Here is an 18676-nt window from a genome sequence, read left to right as displayed (position 1 = left end):
GAGGAATCTCAGAAACAGGAAGGGGCGGGTCTACAGCTTCGTTGGCACAGGACATAGATATATACACACTAGATGTCGCCTTGTATACAGCAGTACATTGGAACGAATGCGTCAATTGAGCCGCCATCTTGGTACGGCAACCCCATCCTCTTAATGCATTAGCGTCAATGTAGGCAAAGAAATAAAATCACCATAAAGCGTCATAAATGCGATTCTATTTTTTTTTTGGTTCGTTCCAAAGGTCAGACATGTATTTATCATTAAGTCCAGAGAAAATTTAAGGCTTTGATATTAAGATAATCTACATTTTCACAATATAATGCATAGTGCTAGTAGGTGTAAGTTTATTACTTACATTCTTCCACTTGAGTAAACTTCATATGAACAATCACTACTTACCTTATAACCTACTGCATGCAACACTGCTGTGTGACTATACATGTTCATTTAAACATTTAAATTATATTGGTTTATTAAATAGGATTCACAAATTCAAGAGGAACATAATGTGAAAGTTAGTCAAGGTGCTAAAGACTGTTCAATCTTATATTTATTCCTTTCCTGCAATATTTTTGCCAGATTAAATAAGTATATAATAAAGTCATATAAATAAAATAAATAAATAAATAAAAAGTTTGACTTTGAGGCTGAACTTGTGTGTTACACTGCCAACCTAACTGGTGACATCCTTCCAGGACTATCAGCTGAGTTAACCATTAAAAAAAGTGTTTAGTGTCCCTGCAACTTGTCCATGACTGACGTCTCTGTTCATCACTTGGGAATCTACAAACAGATTCAGATTCTGTTTATTTTATTTAATACCATGTCAGCAATCAAAAGCTATTTTCATGGCAAAATTCAATTACAAAAATACAAATATCATATAAATGCAATAAAAACAAAACAAATATAAACAGCAAGTCATATTATAATTTTTTTATTTTAATTAACAAAAAAAAATCCAAACCTTTTTCAGGCATAATGTCATTAAATCTGTCCTTAAGTGAAGTAACTTAATAAAAGAACATTCTGCTTGTGTTAAGTCCAGGACAATCTAATAAAACATGTTAGACAGATAAGGGAATCTTACAGAACATACATAAAGTGGGGTCTTTTCACCTTTAAGCAAAAAAGCATGGGTCAATTTTTAATGTCCTTATTAAGAGCTTCAGAATCTACTAACATTGTCTGTTTCCCTAACTGTCACTAACTAATGGGTAACTATCATGGATTAGATTATCATGTCATTTTTAGGACCCCAAGGCGACATCTAGTCTGTAGATATCTATGACAGGAGTCGAGCAGCGTTGCGAAGGACGCGTAGGACATCCGGCTCAGAGACTTATGCAGCAGAGGATTAGCTTTAATCTGTAAAATAAACATCCAACATGTCTAACACTTACACACACTCCAGAATATTTACTCATTTATAACAAATTAATCGTCTAAATATTAATTTAGTAATACCCATAAATCATCTCCATATTTAAAAATTAATCACCAATGTCTTCAATTTTGGCAAAAAAAAAAAAAAAAAAAAAATACTGGAAACTTTCCTGCTAATGTTCTTACAGAGTGAGTAAGTGAATCACTGAGTGAGTCAATCAGTGAATGAATCAGTAAATGAGTAAATGAGTGAATGAACTAGTATGTGAGTCAATAAGTGTATAAATCAGTGAGTGACTCAATCTGTGAATAAATCAGTGGGTGAGTCAATTACCGAATAAATCAGTGGGTGAGTCAATTAGTGAATAAATCAGTGGGTGAGTCAATCTGTAAATGAACTAGTATGTGAGTCAATTAATGTATAAATCAGTAAAAGAGTCAATTAGTGAATGAATTAGTGAGTGAGTCAATCAGTGAGTGAATCAGTAAATGAGTCAATGAGTGAATGAACTAGTATGTGAGTCAATAAGTGTATAAATCAGTGAGTGACTCAATCTGTGAATAAATCAGTGGGTGAGTCAATTAGTGAATGAATCAGTGGGTCAGTCAATTAGTGAAAAAGCTGGATTTAGCAAAATTATACAATTCTATAAAATACAATTCAGAATTTTTCATTTATTTATGTTTATTATTAACATCATGTTAAATTTGAAGATGATTTCAGAAGCAGCAGCAGTGTGGTGGTGATCTCACTTGTCTGTCTCTGTGTCACAGCCTTGTTATGAAAAGGCCAAGGCTTGGGTTCTAGACAACATCACCTGGGTTCTGGGCTTCGGCATGTGTCTTGGCATTGTGCAGGTAAATTCATTTGTGAAATTTCATCCCTGTTAGATGTTCCACAGTCGACTGTTAGTGACATTATTGGAAAGTGGAAACATTTAAGAACAGCAGAAGCAGAAGACATGTAAACTCACCGAGCGGTGACTCAGTGCTGAGGTCCATCCATCTATCTTCTACCGCTTATCCGGGGCCGGGTTGGGGGGGCAGCAGTCTAAGCAGGGGTGTAAACAGTGTGGGCAGGGCACTGCTTCCCCCTCCAGAGGTGCCGGACGGTTTGCCAGAATTTGTTCGAGGCCAACCTTCTAGTAGTCCTTCTCCATGGCCTCACTGAACTCCTCCCAGACCCGAGTTTTTGCCTCCGTAACCACCCGAGCTGAAGCTCGCTTGGCTCTTCGGTACCTATCAGCTGGCTCCGGAGTCCCCCGAGGCAACCAGGCTCGATAGGACTCCTTCTTCAGCTTGACGGCATCCCTTACTTCCGGGGTCCACCACAGGGCTCGGGGATTGCCACCACGACAGGCACCGGAGACCTTACGGCCACAGCTCCGAGCGGCCACGTCGACAATGGAGGTGGAAAACATGGTCCACTCGGACTCAATGTCTCCAACCTCCCTCGGGATCTGGGTGAAGCTCTGCCAGAGGTGGGAGTTGAAGATCTCTCTGACCGGAGACTCTGTCAAACGTTCCCAGCAGACCCTCACAGTACGTTTGGGTCTGCCAAGTCTGTCCTCTTCCTCCCCCGCCATCGGATCCAACTCACCACCAGGTGGTGATCAGTTGACAGCTCCGCCCCTCTCTTTACCCGAGTGTCCAAGACATACGGCCGGAGGTCAGATGAAACAACCACAAAGTCGATCATCGACTTCCGACCTAGGGTGTCCTGGTGCCATGTGTACTGATGACTAGCACAGAAGTCCAATAACAGAACACCACTCGGGTTCAGGTTGGGGGGCCGTTCCTCCCAATCCCGCCCATCCAGGTGTCACTGTCACTGCCCACGTGAGCGTTGAATTCCTCCAGTAGACCGACGGAGTCCCCCGTCGGAGCACTTTCCAACACCCCTTCCAGACACGTCAAGAAGGTCGGGTATTCTACACTGCCATTTGGCCCGTAAGCACAAATAACCGTGAGAGACCTATCCCTGACCCGTAGGCGCAGGGAAACGACCCTCTCGTTCACGGGGGTGAACTCCAACACATGGTTGCTGAGATGGGGGGCTATGAACAAGCCCACACCAGCCCGCCGCCTCTCACCATGGGCAACTCCAGAGTAGTAGAGAGTCCAGCCTCTCTCAAGGAGTTGGATTCCAGAACCCAAACTGTGTGTGGAGGTGAGCCCAACTATATCTAGTCATGTCTCTCAACCTCCCGCACCAGCTCAGGCTCCTTCCCCCCAGCGAGGTGACATTCCATGTCCCTAGTGCCAGATTCCGTGTCCGGGGATTGGGTCGCCGAGGCCCCTGCTGAGGTGGAACAGGTTTTGTGGAATGGGTCTCCATGTCTGAGCAGCTGTATGCAAGCCTCACATCACCAAGTAGAATGCGAACGTGTGGTGTAAAGCCAGTCGGCTCTGCACTGTCGAGTTACGCAGTCTGATGAGTCGGCCTGACTTTGGTGGATGCCAGGAGAACATAATCTGCCTGAGTGCACTGTAAACATTGGTGGAGAAAATTTCCAACGTTGAAACAGTTTGTGGAAGAAGAGAGTTTTCTGTACCACAATGACTGAGCCTCAGTGCACAAAGTGTGGAAGAATTTGTCTATAACCCTGACCTCAACTCCATCTGGAGAAGAGACTGTGAACCATTCCTTCTTATTCTACATCTGTGCCTGACCTCAAAAATGCTCTACTGGTTGAAAGGGCAAATATTCCCTCAGAAACACTCCAGAATCTGGTGGAAACTCTGTCAAGAAAAGTTGAACCTCTTATAACTGCAAAGCAGGGAACCAACTCCAAGCAGTGTTCATCACTTTCTAGATCAACATTATAAATCAACTGAATTATATTAGAGTTTTGTGAAATGTGTAAAAGTATAAAAAGGTAATATTTCAGTGTGACAGATGAGGTGTAAGGTCCTGGTCTTGAGTTTTGCTTTTAATACTGAACCCCAACACAAGCCAACACTTCAGTATCTGATATTCAGAACCTCTGTCAGTGGCTTTTATCATGACTGATATTGATTTCCTGAAAATGACTTCACCTTTCCTGATAAACACACAAACCTTCAGTGTGTGTAATTTGTGGTTTGTAGATGGACTCACAAGACTTTTCTTTTCCTCCCTCAGATCCTGGCTCTGGCCTTCTCCATGCTGATGTACTGCCAAATCCTGAGAGTGGAAAAGTACATGGACTGATCCTGAGCTTTAATAAGAGCTAAGAGAATTCCAGTGTACCAGGACGCCAAATTCAACAAAACCCTGATTTACTGGTTTTAGTTTAATTTACTTCCATGTTTTTCAGCTGAACTTTTCTACCTGTTTCTATAGTTTATTAAAGTCCACTTCCATGCAGATGAAGTGGTTTACTCCAATACTGCACACTTTAGTTATTAATAAACTGTGTGTACTGATCACATGTATTACTTTAAATATGTTGAGAATGATGATGAAGTTGAGCTTAATGAGCGTTCTGTATGACGTGTTACTGTCTAATAAAGTCTTGTCAAATATTAACAACTGTTTTGTTTATTAGAACAGATAGAACATTACAACAGCTAAACCAACACCTTGTTCACTAGACCCCATTCCAACTAAATTAGTGAGTGAGGTTAGCCTCTTCTTACTATCATTAACTCCTCGCTATCTTTAGGTTACGTCCCTAAATCCTTCAAGTTGGCAGTTATTAGGCCACTCATCAAAAAAACTAATTTAGATCAAATGACCTATCAAATTACAGACCTATCTCACATCTCCAGTTTATGTCTAAAATACTAGAAATGGTTGTGTCTGTTCACCTGAGTTCCTTCTTACAGGAGAACATCCTCAAAGAGTTTCAGTCAAGTTTCAGGCCCCACCATAGCACAGAAACTGCACTTGATAAAGTTACAAATGACTTGTTCTTAGCTTCGGACCAAGACTGTATGTCACAATTAGTTCTACTTGACCTTAGTGCTGCATTCGACACTATAGACCACAACATTCTCCTAGATCGCTTACAATATTACACAGGTATTTATGGTCAGGCTTTAAGTTGGTTTAGATCCTACCTGTCTGATCGATACCATTTTGTAGAATTAAATGGTGAATCCTCAAGTTTATTACCAGTTAATTATGGGGTCCCTCAAGGATCAGTTCTAGGACCTCTGCTTTTCTCGATATACATGCTTCCATTAGGGAACATTATTAGAAGGCATGGGATTAATTTCCCGACTTTGTGAGAATCCTGAAACATCTAAAGATCTACCAGCTCCAGTTGGACACTGTGATACTAAGAGGAGATCTGAACTCCATGTGATCCTTACACCAACATAACATTTGTTTGACTGTATATTTATGAGGATGAGATTCCCCTTTGAGTCGAGATAGATAGATAGATAGATAGATAGATAGATAGATAGATAGATAGATAGATAGATAGATAGATAGATAGATAGATAGATAGATAAACTTAATAAGATTGAAGAATGTGTGAAGGACATCAGACAGTGGATGCTTACTAACTTCCTCCTGCTTAACTCTGACACACAGAAGTTCTTGTACCAGGAGTGGTCAATTTAAATGGTAATCGTGCTCACAGACCCTTTGTTAGTGGCGATCCTTGATGTCCTGCTGCGGCTCACATACCGTACTTCGACTTAATCAAGTTTTATTCATTTAGAGTTCTAAACGTATTACCTTATAATTCTCAAACTGGAACTGTTTGCCGCGCGCCAGTCGCATTTATTTGCTTGGCTATGTATTTTGAGTTATTTTTTTGAGTTATCCTGAGTTTATACTTTACACTTCTTACTTTCTACAAAGGCAGTAGCATCTTAAGAGTAGTACTTGCTCGTAATACTTTTGATACCAACATTTTATTTGCTTTCCTGAAAACGTCTACTTCTAGCTAGTTAACATCACTAGCCTGTTAGCCGGTTACCCCTAGTACAACTTCTTCACACTATCCCTGTTGTACTTGCCCGATAACACCATGTAGCTTGTGTTGCTTTTGAGTGCAGGTGAGGACATGGTCGAGCTGCACTCGGTGGAACTGGAGCTGGAGGTGGTGGGGAAGCAAATCCGCGACCTACAGGTGAAGCAGGCCGAGCTGCGGGAGCGGAAAGCCGTGCTGGAAGCTTCCCGGTCGCTTGCTCACCCTTCTCAGACAAATTCCCGGCGTGAAATTACTACTCCCTCCACCTCTACTCCGTGTGTTTCTATGTCCAGGCCCAGCGCACCCAGGAAGCGGCCTGCCCAGGTGCTGTTCACTCCGGCACCAGGGTACCGTGGACCCTGGGTGCAGCAGCGGAATATGCGAGCCAGCCCCCGGGCCAGGATCTTCGTGTCTGGACTGCTTCCAACGTACCAGCGAGGAATTGAAAGGTTCAGTAGACTTTTTGCTTTAAATGAATGGTTACAGTCATGGTGTCAGGCTCAGAAACTGCTCTTTATCGATAATTGGAATGTTTTCTGGGAGTGTCCTAGGCTATTCCGTGCTGATGGCCTGCACCCCAGCAGACCCCTTCGGACTGGTAATCTACTCTTTAAATTTAAATCTCAATAGCCATCCTTCACCTCAGCACACAAAAAATGCACACATAGCTCACCCTATAGAAACTGTGTCTGTTCCCCGAGCAGTGAGATCAAAAAGTAAATACATGAGAAGTTCTCAAAATAATCTTACTTTAATTAGACCAGAAAAATGCCAAAGAAACAAACAAAAACAGTTCTTAAGGTTTGGACTTCTTAACATTAGATCGCTTGCACCCAATGCACTTATTGTAAATGAAATGATCTCAGATAATAGCCTTACTGCACTCTGCCTCACCGAAACGTGGATTAAACCAAATGAATACATCAGTCTAAACGAGTCTACACCATCAGGATATATCTATAAGCACGAGCCTCGTCTGACTGGTCGTGGAGGTGGTGTCGCCACTATCCTTAGTGATTACCTCACTGATTACCTCACTGAGAACACAGCATAGATTTAGTTCTTTTGAAGTGCTCGTCCTTAATGTTACACTATCGCACATGCACACGAAGAAATCCCTGATGTCTCTTGCTCTAGCGACCGTGTACAGACCCCCAGACCCCCAGGGCCCCAGACCCCCAGGGCCCTACACAGTTTTTCTTAGAGAATTCACAGATTTTCTCTCAGACCTACTGATTAACTTTGACAAAGCATTAATTGTAGGAGACTTTAACATTCATGTTGACGACACAAACGACGCTTTAGGACTCACATTTATGGACTTACTAAACTCATTTGGGCTCAAACAAAACATCACTAGTGCAACTCATCGACGTAACCACACACTAGATTTAATAATATCACACAGAATAGATGTCACTGATATCTATATCATACCTCAAAGTGATGACATCACAGACCATTACCTCATAATGTACACACTACCTATAGAACAGACTAACTGTGTCTCACCACGTTATCGACTCGGTAGAACCATTATTCCGACCACCAAAGACAGATTCACAAATAACCTGCCTGATCTGTCTGGACTTCTTACTGTACCCTTAAACTCAAACGACCTAGATGTAATGACTAACAGCATAGATGCTATATTCACTAGCACATTAGACACTGTTGTCCCAGTCAGATTACAGAAGGTTAGAGATAAAACACTTGCACCATGGTATAATAGTCATACTCACACCCTCAAGAGGGAGACCTGTAACCTCGAACGGAAATGGAGAAAAACTAAATTAGAGGTGTTTAGAATTACGTATAAGGACAGTATGTCCAGCTATAGACAGGCTCTAAAAGCTGCTAGGGCTCTGAGCACCTGAGCAAACTCATAGGAAATAACCAGAACAATCCCAGGTTTTTATTTTGCACAGTGGCTGGTTTAACAAAAACACAGAAATCTGAACACACTATTCCATCACATTTCAGTAGTGAGGACTTTATGAGATTCTTCACTGATAAAATCGAAAGTATCAGGAATAAAATAGGTGACGCTCAACATATGAGAGCAACCAGTGACACAATCTCACCTAAGGCTTTACACAGCTTTACAAGTACAGGACAGGAAGAGTTAGATAAACTTATTACTACAGCTAAATCAACAACATGTTCACTAGACCCCATCCCAACTCTTCTTAATATCATTAACTCCTCGTTATCTTTAGGTTACGTCCCGAAGTCTTTTAAGTTAGCAGTTATTAGGCCACTCATCAAAAAACCTAACTTAACCTTTAACTACTGTTAAGTATAGAATTGACTACAAACTGCTGCTACTTACATACAAGGCTCTTAATGGTTTAGCTCCCATGTATCTAACTAGTCTTCTAACACGTTACAATCCTTCACGCTCTCTGAGATCACAAAACTCAGGGCTTCTGCTAATTCCCAGAATATCTAAGTCTACTAAAGGTGGTAGAGCGTTTTCTTATTTAGCTCCCAAACTTTGGAATAGTCTTCCTGATAGTGTTCGGGGCGCAGACACACTTTCCCAGTTTAAATGTAGATTAAAAACTCAGCTCTTTAGTCAGGCGTAGACATAATACATCCCATAATATCATGCACCAGTACATCAGACCAGCACATTTTTATGAACAGCAGATATGTTAATCCCTTTCCACTGCTCCAGACAAAAAACCTGGGGTGGCATCCAGATACTGTACCAGCTCCCAACGTCCTCTGTGGGACGAAGCCTTTGGACGTCCACTGAGCCGAGGCCGACTCTAAGAATCCTGAGACATCTCCAGTTAGACTCTGTGGTACTCAGGAGATCAGAAGTCCTTGAACCTCACACCAATACAACATTTATCTGACTGTATATTACAATCACACCCCCAGTGTCACCCATATGAGGATGGGTTCCCCCTTGAGTCCGGTTCCTCTCAAGGTTTCCTCCTTTACCAATTTAAGGCAGTTTTTCCTCGCCACTGCTGCCTGAGTCACCTCAGACTTGCTCATAGGGGAATAAATACATACACACTGTGAACTATATACATCTAATAATAATCTAGAAATTTTATTCTGTTAATTCTTATTTCTTTTATTATTCGTTATTTCCTTTATCATTAATTATGTTTACCTTCTGCTCTGTGTTTATGTTCTGTAAAGCTGCTTTGAGACTATTGTAAAAAACGCTATACAAATAAACTTGAATTGAATTGAATTGAATACTCAGAGTGGGTGGGCCCTAACCCAGAAGTAGGCGGGACTTGTCTTGAAATGGGCGGGGCTTTAACCGGTATGTTATTAATTAATGTGCTTGCAAATCACATTCTTATTCTTTTGCATACTTATTATTATTCTTCCGGACACTTTTTCGGCGCGTAACTTGTCCTGCAGCTTTTGTTCTAGACCCATAAATGAGGTGTCAAATCGACCGGCTCATTGAGGAGAGGTGTGCAATGGTTTTTATAAGCGATCGGAATTCCAGAATTCCCAGTATGGAAGCTCAAAGGGGTGTTTTTTCCCCATAGACTTGAATGGGAAATTCTTAAAATCTCTCTGTAGATGTGCTAACATCCAAAAGAGGGCAGGAGACACCAGTGAATCTGTGTAAAGGTTTTTAAAGCTTGTTGCTATATTTCACAGTTGTTAGAATTGGTGAGCTTCCAGTTTCATTTCATATATATATATATTGTGGGATCGCCCCCTATTTTCATGATTTTCGTTTGATTTGTTTAGGCCCTGGACTACAAATCTGACGCCTCAGTGTAGTTTTATAAGCCTCCTAGGACAAGTGAGAGCCGAAACAAAAGACGGAAGTGAACTGCTGTTTACATTTTTCGGTCAGAAACGTAATATTTGTTCGGTCAGAAACATAATAGTTGTGAGGCGAGCGTTTTGGATTAAAGCGTTTTGGATTAAAAGGCTTACATATTCCAGTTCCTTAGACTCTTGGGGATTTTTTACAAGCATTTGTTTTGGAAATTATTACCCTAGTGAAGAAAGGGGAGCGTTTAAATGTAAGTAAACAACTGGACTAGCGCCACCTAGTTCATGTGACTATCAACTTGGATTAAATTAGTATGATGGCTATAAATCATATTATGCTTTGTGTGTGGGCTTCATAAAATCCTGAGAGTCTAAGCTTTCAAACAATATAACATTTAACTGTGTATTTAGAGGATTTAATGCTTAAAACTAGTGGTGGTGTGCCGTGGACAGTACGGCGGTCACATATGTTGTTTTTTCTGCCATTTGTAAAAAACTGACTTTTTGTTGTTTTCAACTATCAGTGTAGTTTTAATAATTTTTTATTTCAGTTTAAACTAATGTCCTTTTAAGAGCCACCCATTAATTCAAATTTTTTCTTTGTCTCCTCACATTACATAATTATTTTTTAAACATATGACACATGTACATCACAAAGAATGAGAAGAATGACTTTAATATAATAAAGTTTGGGTACTGAAAGACGCGCCATTCTTCACATTAGTGAATTAATACTTAAAACCGCAAAGGCTTTCTCGTGTTCCTGGATGGCCTAGTGGATAGCGATTCTGTTTAGCATGCAAGAGTTTCTGGGTTCGAAACCACCCTTGTACAGTATTTTTTCTAACACTTTATAATAAAGGTTCATTAGTTGACATTAGTTACCACATTACTTAACATGAACTAATAATGAACTGCACTTCTACAACATTTATTAATTTTGTTCATGTTAATTTCAACATTTACTAATACATTATTAACACCGTGTTAACGTTACTTAATATACTGTGAACTAACATGAACAAAGAATAAACTTTATTTTAACAAAGATTACTAAATACAATAATTTATTGCTCACGGTTAGTAAATGTTAGTTAATACATTACATTTGAACTAATGATCCTTATTGTAACGTGATTATATTTTTTCCCAGTAAAATCACTGATTGATGCTTTAGTTCAAGATCTTCATGGCGCTTGTTTCAGGAAAAGATAAATGGATTTTCAGGTGTGCTCTTTTGTTGCAGGTGAGAAACTAGTCTGAAAATATAACCATAGTAACTGTGCAGCCATACCCTAGCAACCATGTAGTGCACCTTACGAACCATATTGCAATATAAAGAAGCCATATCTCAGTTACACAACATAAAACACTCAGCACGATGAGGGGAACTGACATCACGTGTAGCCCCGCCCCAAAATTAGCGAAATAAAAAAATTAGCACAACATGGACATGTCATATATCAAAACACTCAGCACGATGAGGGGAACTTGCCACGTGCAAGCACATTCACATTTTCTTTAGGAAATGTACTGTTCTAGTTTTAAGCATGCAATTGATATGGGTTGATCAGAAATTGTTATATTTATTGCTGATTAGAAAAATATTTACAGGACAGCATCAGGATTGAGCTTCAGATCAATGGTTTTGATCACGATAGCAAACGAACTATATTACAGAACAAGTTTTGCAACAATGAAAACAAAACAATGCAGTGCAATTATGAAGTAAAATGTAATGAACAACATCACTTTCTTTTTTAACTTTTCATTTATTTATTTTTTTATTTCCACACCAGGTGTGTGTGTGTGTGTGTGTGTGTGTGTGTGTGTGTGTGTGTGTGTGTGTGTGTGTTTGAGAGAGAGAGAGAGAGAGAGAGAGAGAGAGAGAGAGAGAGAGAGAGAGAGAGAGAGTGGGGGGGACTGTATTCTACGGATCAAATAGTCCGACGCTGTTTTTCAGATCTGCACTACCTTTATTTTTTATGAAATACAGCAAAAAAGTGTCAGACACTCAGTGCGTGAAGTAAAAAAAAAAACTGGTTAGAACCAGCTGACTTTAAAAAACCTCTGTAGAGAGAGAGGGAGTGTGTGTAGCTTAATAATTAATTTGTAATATTTATAACACTAGCTTACTACCTTTATGTTTTTATGAAATACAGCAAAAACGTGTGAGACACTCAGTGTCTGGTTACTGGTTAGAGACAGCTGAAGGTTTAAAAAAGACAAAATCTCCGACAGGCAGAGACGCAATGCGAGACGCATTCTACCAAGCGAGCGAACGAACTCACGTTTACCAAAACTCTACTGGGGGGTATTCCAGAAAGCAGGTTATGTGACATACCTGGGTATGTTTAAGGGTAAGTTCGTGGATAACCTCAACTTTCGGTTCCAAAAACGGAGGTAACTTTCTGGGTATGTATGTAACCATAGCAACTGACTCTCTGAAGATAACCTGCTCTGGAGCAGGTTATGTTTCAGTGTAACGTCGTTGCAGAAGGTTGGTGAGCATGGCGTGTCCTTTTGATGAGGATCCTGTGGACGTAGAAGCACAAATTATACGAGTTTTTTTCGTCGGGAGAGGGTTATAAGACCGCGTATTGATGTGTTTGCATACCCTAATGTATATTTGAAAGAGCGTTATCGTTTTTCAAAAGATTCGTTAGTTTATTTAACACGTCTTTTAAAACCGCATATCGCGAATGTGACAAACCGTGGTTCTGCATTTTTTGTACAGTGTGGGCGATTCAGAGCATGTGGGAAAGGCAACTGTGTGTAGAGCCGTTCGTACAGTATGTCTGGCACTTAAACAGTTCTTACCCACGTTTGTGCAGTTCCCTGGCCATAAACCTCTGCTTGTTATTACAGTTTTTTCTGATTGCTTAAGCACATTTTTTATAACTATTGGCTATTTTTGCAAAACTCTACACACAAATAAGAAAACCTTTCACCCAATTATCAAAACATTGTAGTTCTCTTGCAAAAGCGAACACAGCTAGATAAACTCTTCACACCTTCATAAAAATTGTGTTTTTGTATCAAACAGTAAACACAAGCCATCATCTACTAAGCAGATTCAAGGAACACAGGATAAGATGTTACTATCCTTTGTGCAAGCATTTCCAAGAGTTCATGATCAGAGAACCTGAAGAAATTTAGGAACGCATCATCAGTAGTGTACCTTTGGTTCCTAGGGTGTTTTGGCCTTTCACACTATACACCCTCCCCAGAGGCGGCCAGCGACAGGGTGATCAGTCCTACGCTTGCGTCCCATACCCAATTAGTCATAGGAGTTGCCTTGTTGTTGATAGCCAACATCCCATGGGACTATGCATGGCAGGGGCGTCCTCCTCCCTGAGTCAAACATTCTTGACCGCATACCTCCTGATCCTCTCACTTCGGGGCCCAGCTTGGGTCTTTCCTCTTCATCCAGAGCCATTGACTGCTGCCTTCTGCCGCCTCCGATACAGCTCTGATTGCCGAACACTGGCTCTGGCCCTTAATTCCCAGGTCTCTAAACAGTCTGGTCAAAGATGTTGCCACAAAACCTCTGCAGCCCACCTCCACTGGTCGGACTTCTGTGTTCCAGCCATGATGCCATGCTTTGGCAGCTAGATCGGCATAGCGCAGATGTTTTCGCTCATAGGCCTCATCTACCGAGTCCTCCCAGGGTACTGTGAGCTCAATAATGAAGAGCTTCTTTAGCGAACAGGACCAGAGCACCATGTCAGGTCTTAGGGTGGTGGTTGCGATCTCCGGCGGAAACACAAGTTGCCGACCAATGTCAGCTAGCATTTTCTAATCGCGGGCCAAGCACAGCTGGTCTCGCTCTGATGGCGTAGAGCTGCTCTTCTGTGGTTTTGCCCCTTCGCGGACAAAAGTCGTCCATAAGGGGTGTGATGCTGCTGGGGGGTGGTAGGGAGTTAGTGGCAACTCGTTTGTCCTCCAGGGCAGACGCAAGGTTTTTTAAGACTTGGTTGTGATGCCAAGTGTAGCGTCCTTGGGTGAGGCTTGTTTTACACGCTGTGAGAATGTGCCTGAGGTTAGCTGGCATGGAACAGAGGGCACATTCCGGATCTTCACCACACCATTGGTGAAGATTATCTGGTGTTGGAAGGACATCATATGTTGCTCTGATGGAAAAGCTCAACCGCTTCGCTTCCATGGCCCACAGTTCCTTCCAGCTGATCTTCCTCTTTTCCACACTGTCCCATCGAGTCCTCTGTCCCTGTTTGCCAAGAGAGACTGCCTTAGCCCACCTTGCAGCCTCCTGCTGATGGCGTACTTCCTGCACTACCATTATACACCGCTCTGGTGCAGTGGCCTTACTCCAGACAGCATGGCTAGTTAGCCCAAGGCCTCCTCTTCCTTGCTGGACATGACCCACAATGTCAGCATGTCTGAGGGCTGCTATTGCCTGGACTGCCTTTCCTGGCCTCCATTTGCACCCGGTTGCCAAGGTCGTTGCATTATTGCTCACCACTGGGTCTCGAGATTCATTCAGTGTCATCTGGAGCCTGCTTTTTGCACACTTGAATTCCTCTGTTAGACTTGTGAGGGGCAGCTTGAGGACACCATCTCCATAGAGGCATATGGTGGTAAGGCATTGTGGAACTCCAAGCCACTTCTTTAGGTAGGCTGTGACTCCTCTTTCTATCTTCTCCACTATTGAGATTGGAACCTCATACACTACTAGGGGCCACAACACCCGGGGTAGGAGACCAAACTGCAGACACCAGGCCTTTAGCTTTCCAGGTAGCTGGGTATTGTCGATGGACTACTGATGTCTTTGCGCAGCTGTTGCACCTGGTCTTTATCGTTCAGGCTTGCATCATACCACCTTCCAAGGCTTTTTACTGGCTGCTCAGACACTGTTGGGATTTGGACATCTCTGATGAAGAATTTCAGATGAGAGAGTACTCCCTTCACAATCGAGATGCTGCGTGACTTGGATGGATTGATCTTCATACGGGCCCAGTGGATGTTCTCCTCGAGTTTTCTGAGCAGTCTCCTGGTGCATGGAACAGTGGTGGTCAGTGTTGTAATGTCGTCCATGTAGGCTCTGAGTGGAGGGAGGCGGAAACCAGAGTCGACTCGCTGTCCACCAGCAACCCATTTTGAGGATCTGATGATAACCTCCATTGCCATTATACACAATGTGCCAACTACACACTGATGGTATGAATACAAAACACATCTGGCTTTTGCTTTCTCTGTGTACAGATGTCAATTTGAGGTCATACTTTTGTCATAGTGTCATGTAAACATACAAGGATCCAAACTTCAAGTATTGGTGTTTATTCACACTCAGCAAAACCAAGACAAAGTCAGAACACAAAATAGTAATTTCACAAAAAAAAAAACAACAAACAACAATCAGCCTACATCATGTCGTCTTTCTGGGTTCGGCCACAAAATTTCGTTCACATCGCATGCGATATCCTTCAGTCCAAGGCACCGGGGAAAATATCTCCTTGAATGCCGTATCCAGGCCTGACATGATGCCTGATCAATATCTCCACATGCCTCCTCCATTGCCTGTAAAAGGGCTACCTGTTGATGAGGATGACGGTCATACACTTTCCAGCACCAGGCAGAGAAGAACTCCTCGAAGGGATTTAAGAATGGAGAGTATGGAGGGAGGTCGAGTGCCATGAAGAATGGGTGGTCTGTAAACCAGTTGCGGACCAAAGCAGCCCTATGGCAACTAACATCGTCCCATATGATGACATATCGGGTATGCTCTGGTCTCTGAACAGTGAGCATGTCATGTAAGGTGTTCAGGAATGCAATAATGTGTGCAGTATGGGCCTATGGTTGCATGATGGTGAACAACACCATTTTGGCTTATAGCTGCACACATGGTTATGTTACCACCACGTTGTCCTGGGACATTGATGATGGCATGGTGTCCAATAATGTTCCTGCCAGGTCTCCTGGTTTTACTGAGGTTAAAACCGGCCTCATCTACAAAAAGTAGCTCATGTCCCATGGCATCTGCTTCTAGTTCCATCACTCTCTGGACAAGACAAAACAAATGCAACACATCAGGCCCATGCACAGCACTACAGTATGCACTTCCAAATTCAGAACCAATGACACTATAGCTTACCTGCACATAGTCATATCGCAGTTGCTTTACACGTTCTGTGTTTCTCTCGAAAGGAACTCTGTAAATTTGCTTCATTCTTATTCTGTGGCGCGCAAGTACACGACTTAGTGCAGAAATGCTTACACTGTGTATATTTTGAAAGATGGTGTCATTATCAATTATGCACTGTTGTATTTCACGCAGTCTTATTGCATTATTGGCAATCACCATGTTCACTATATGGGTCTCTTGCTCTGGAGTGAACATTCTTCCTCTGCCCCCAGCATCTGGATGTCTCGCAATTCTGTAAAGTAAGAGTTTCAGCATTTTTGCATGTATGGTACTGTTGTGTTTCTCATTAGAGTATGACAGGGCCACAAAGTACTTACCGATTCTCATTTCGAAATGTCCTAATGATGCTTACTACAGTGTAGAGGCTCAAATTAGGCTGGACCCGTTGGCCAGCTTCCCTCCGGGTCATCCCATGGTTGATGACATGGTCCACTATTGTAGCTCTGATGTCATCAGTTATTCCATTTCTTACTCTTCTTACCCTTCCTCTTTCCCCTCCTCGTCCTCTTCTTGCTCCTCCTTGTCCTCTTCCTCTAACTTCCTCTAACCCTCTCGCTTCTTCAACTCCATGTCCTCTTCCTCCTACTTCTACACCTCCACGTCCTCTTCCTCCTCCTCTTCCTCCTACTTCTTCACCTCCGTGTCCTCTTCCTCCTCTTTCTTCACCTCCGCGTCCTCTTCCTGCTCTTCCTCCTCTTTCTTCACCTCCACGTCCTCTCCTTCGGCCTCCTCTGATTCTCACTCTTCTCACTCTTACTGCTCCTTCCATCGTACTCCACACAGACAGCTTACCTGTGGCTTATTTATAGTGCTTAGGCTGATTGCAAAGTGAACTAATTATCTAAAACAGTTTTCACATGTGAAAGTGTGCCAGACAGTTGGCAAAATAGTGTTAATGATAGCCATACATGTGTATAATTTTGCTAGGAGTGTGTTGGAAATTTGGTAATTGAGTGTAAGCAGTGAGTTGTGTTTAAAGTTCTGCAAAAAGAGTGTTGTGCAGTGAATTGTGCCTACAGTTTTGCAAAGTGTGTGTTACAAAATTGCAAACTGAGTGCAAAGCAGTGTTTGTGTTTTTTAGTTTTGCAAACTCAGTGAGTGGTTTTGCTATACGTATTAATAGTTTTAGAAATTGTGCTACAAGAATCACGATTAGCGCTTAAGCATTCAGAAAAAACTGTAAAGACGAATTCCACAGAGTGGCAGGTTTCTCCTTTGTAGTAAAATCTATGACACATATTTAATATTTAGTCATATTATTTATATCTATACATGTATTCATTATGCGCACACACACACTTCATACTTCCATAACTTTCTGTTTCATGGTTTCCAAATGTAATTGGGTGCATTGATGACACTCACATTCCTATTAAAGCTCCACCAATAAATGAGGGAGACTATGTTAATAGGAAATCTATTCATAGTATCAATGTGCAGATAACAACTTATTTTTTCCCTTCTTAAAATCATTAAAGTCATTACTTTTTCCACTAACTAGGTAATATGTGAGGCAACCCAAATCATTACCAATGTCTAGGCAAAATGGCCAGGATCTGTGCATGTGTTATGAGAGCCACGAGGGCTCCCTCTGCTGGCCTGCAGAGGATTTGCTGCACTTGAGCATCAGGACTCTATTTCCCACTATTCATTGCACAGCACACCTGTTTCCTATTTGTAATCACCCGGTCTATTTAAGCTCACTCACAACGCTTTCGTGTTGCGAGGTATTGTTAGCACTGTCTTCATACTAAGTGTTTATTCTGTTCTGTTTCCCTGTTTTTGACCTTGCTTGTTGTTTGTGTTTGTGAATGTTCGCTGCCTGCCCTGACCTACGCCTGGACTATTGACTTCTGCTTTTGGATTTCCTTTGATGTTGTTGTTTGCCTGATGTGTGACCCTTTCCTGTCTTGGATACTGCCTAATAAACCAGCATTTGGATCTAACCTGTTTCACGTCGTGACAGCATGATGCCAGAATTTTCCGCGAGTAATCTTTATGCCAGACATTTCAGCAGGGTATGTTTTGCTTTATACAATTTTTTATTTTTTTTTTTTTTTTTTTTTACATTCTATTTGTGTTGTACACTTCAATCATTACAGGACAGTACAATGGTTACTTGCTGGGGGACAGAGGATACCCTTGTCTGCCCTATTTAATGACACCCTACCCTGAACCTGAGCCTGGACCACAGACACGGTTTAACCTGGCTCACAGCCGAACACGGGCCAAGGTGGAGATGACTATAGGATCCTCAAATCTCGGTTTCAGTGTCTGCGTGGGCTCCGGGTTAGTCCAGAGAGGGCATGCGACATTATAGTGGCTTGTGTTGTGCTTCACAATATTGCCACTATAAGAGGAGAGAGCCACCCTCCTTGTAATGAGGAAGATGGTCCAGAGGAACACCTACATTTTAGAGGTAGACTAAGTCTTTTAGACCGAAGACTTTTGAGAG

General features: G+C 42.0%; 1 protein-coding gene and 1 long non-coding RNA gene across 2 annotated transcripts; one reads left to right on the top strand and one right to left on the bottom strand.

Moving 5' to 3' along the window:
• Window positions 1-1050: 1050 nt before the first annotated feature.
• On the top strand, window positions 1051-4897 carry LOC113648518. The gene is made up of 2 exons (XR_003441939.2): window positions 1051-2382; window positions 3694-4897. It is a non-coding gene; the product is annotated as an uncharacterized LOC113648518 (long non-coding RNA).
• Window positions 4898-15340: 10443 nt separating this feature from the next.
• Window positions 15341-18241, bottom strand: LOC125138648. Its single transcript, XM_047800675.1, has 3 exons — window positions 16539-18241; window positions 16171-16453; window positions 15341-16077 (listed from the first exon to the last, which is right to left on the bottom strand). Exons 1-3 carry the CDS (start codon window positions 16988-16990, stop codon window positions 15826-15828), a joined length of 987 nt encoding a protein of 328 aa, XP_047656631.1. The 5' UTR covers window positions 16991-18241; the 3' UTR covers window positions 15341-15825.
• Between the last annotated feature and the right edge of the window lie 435 nt (window positions 18242-18676).

The sequence above is a fragment of the Tachysurus fulvidraco genome, chromosome 15, assembly GCF_022655615.1.
Source record: "Tachysurus fulvidraco isolate hzauxx_2018 chromosome 15, HZAU_PFXX_2.0, whole genome shotgun sequence".
In the NCBI taxonomy this organism is placed as follows: domain Eukaryota; kingdom Metazoa; phylum Chordata; class Actinopteri; order Siluriformes; family Bagridae; genus Tachysurus; species Tachysurus fulvidraco.
This window is presented reverse-complemented; position numbering and strand designations above follow the sequence as displayed.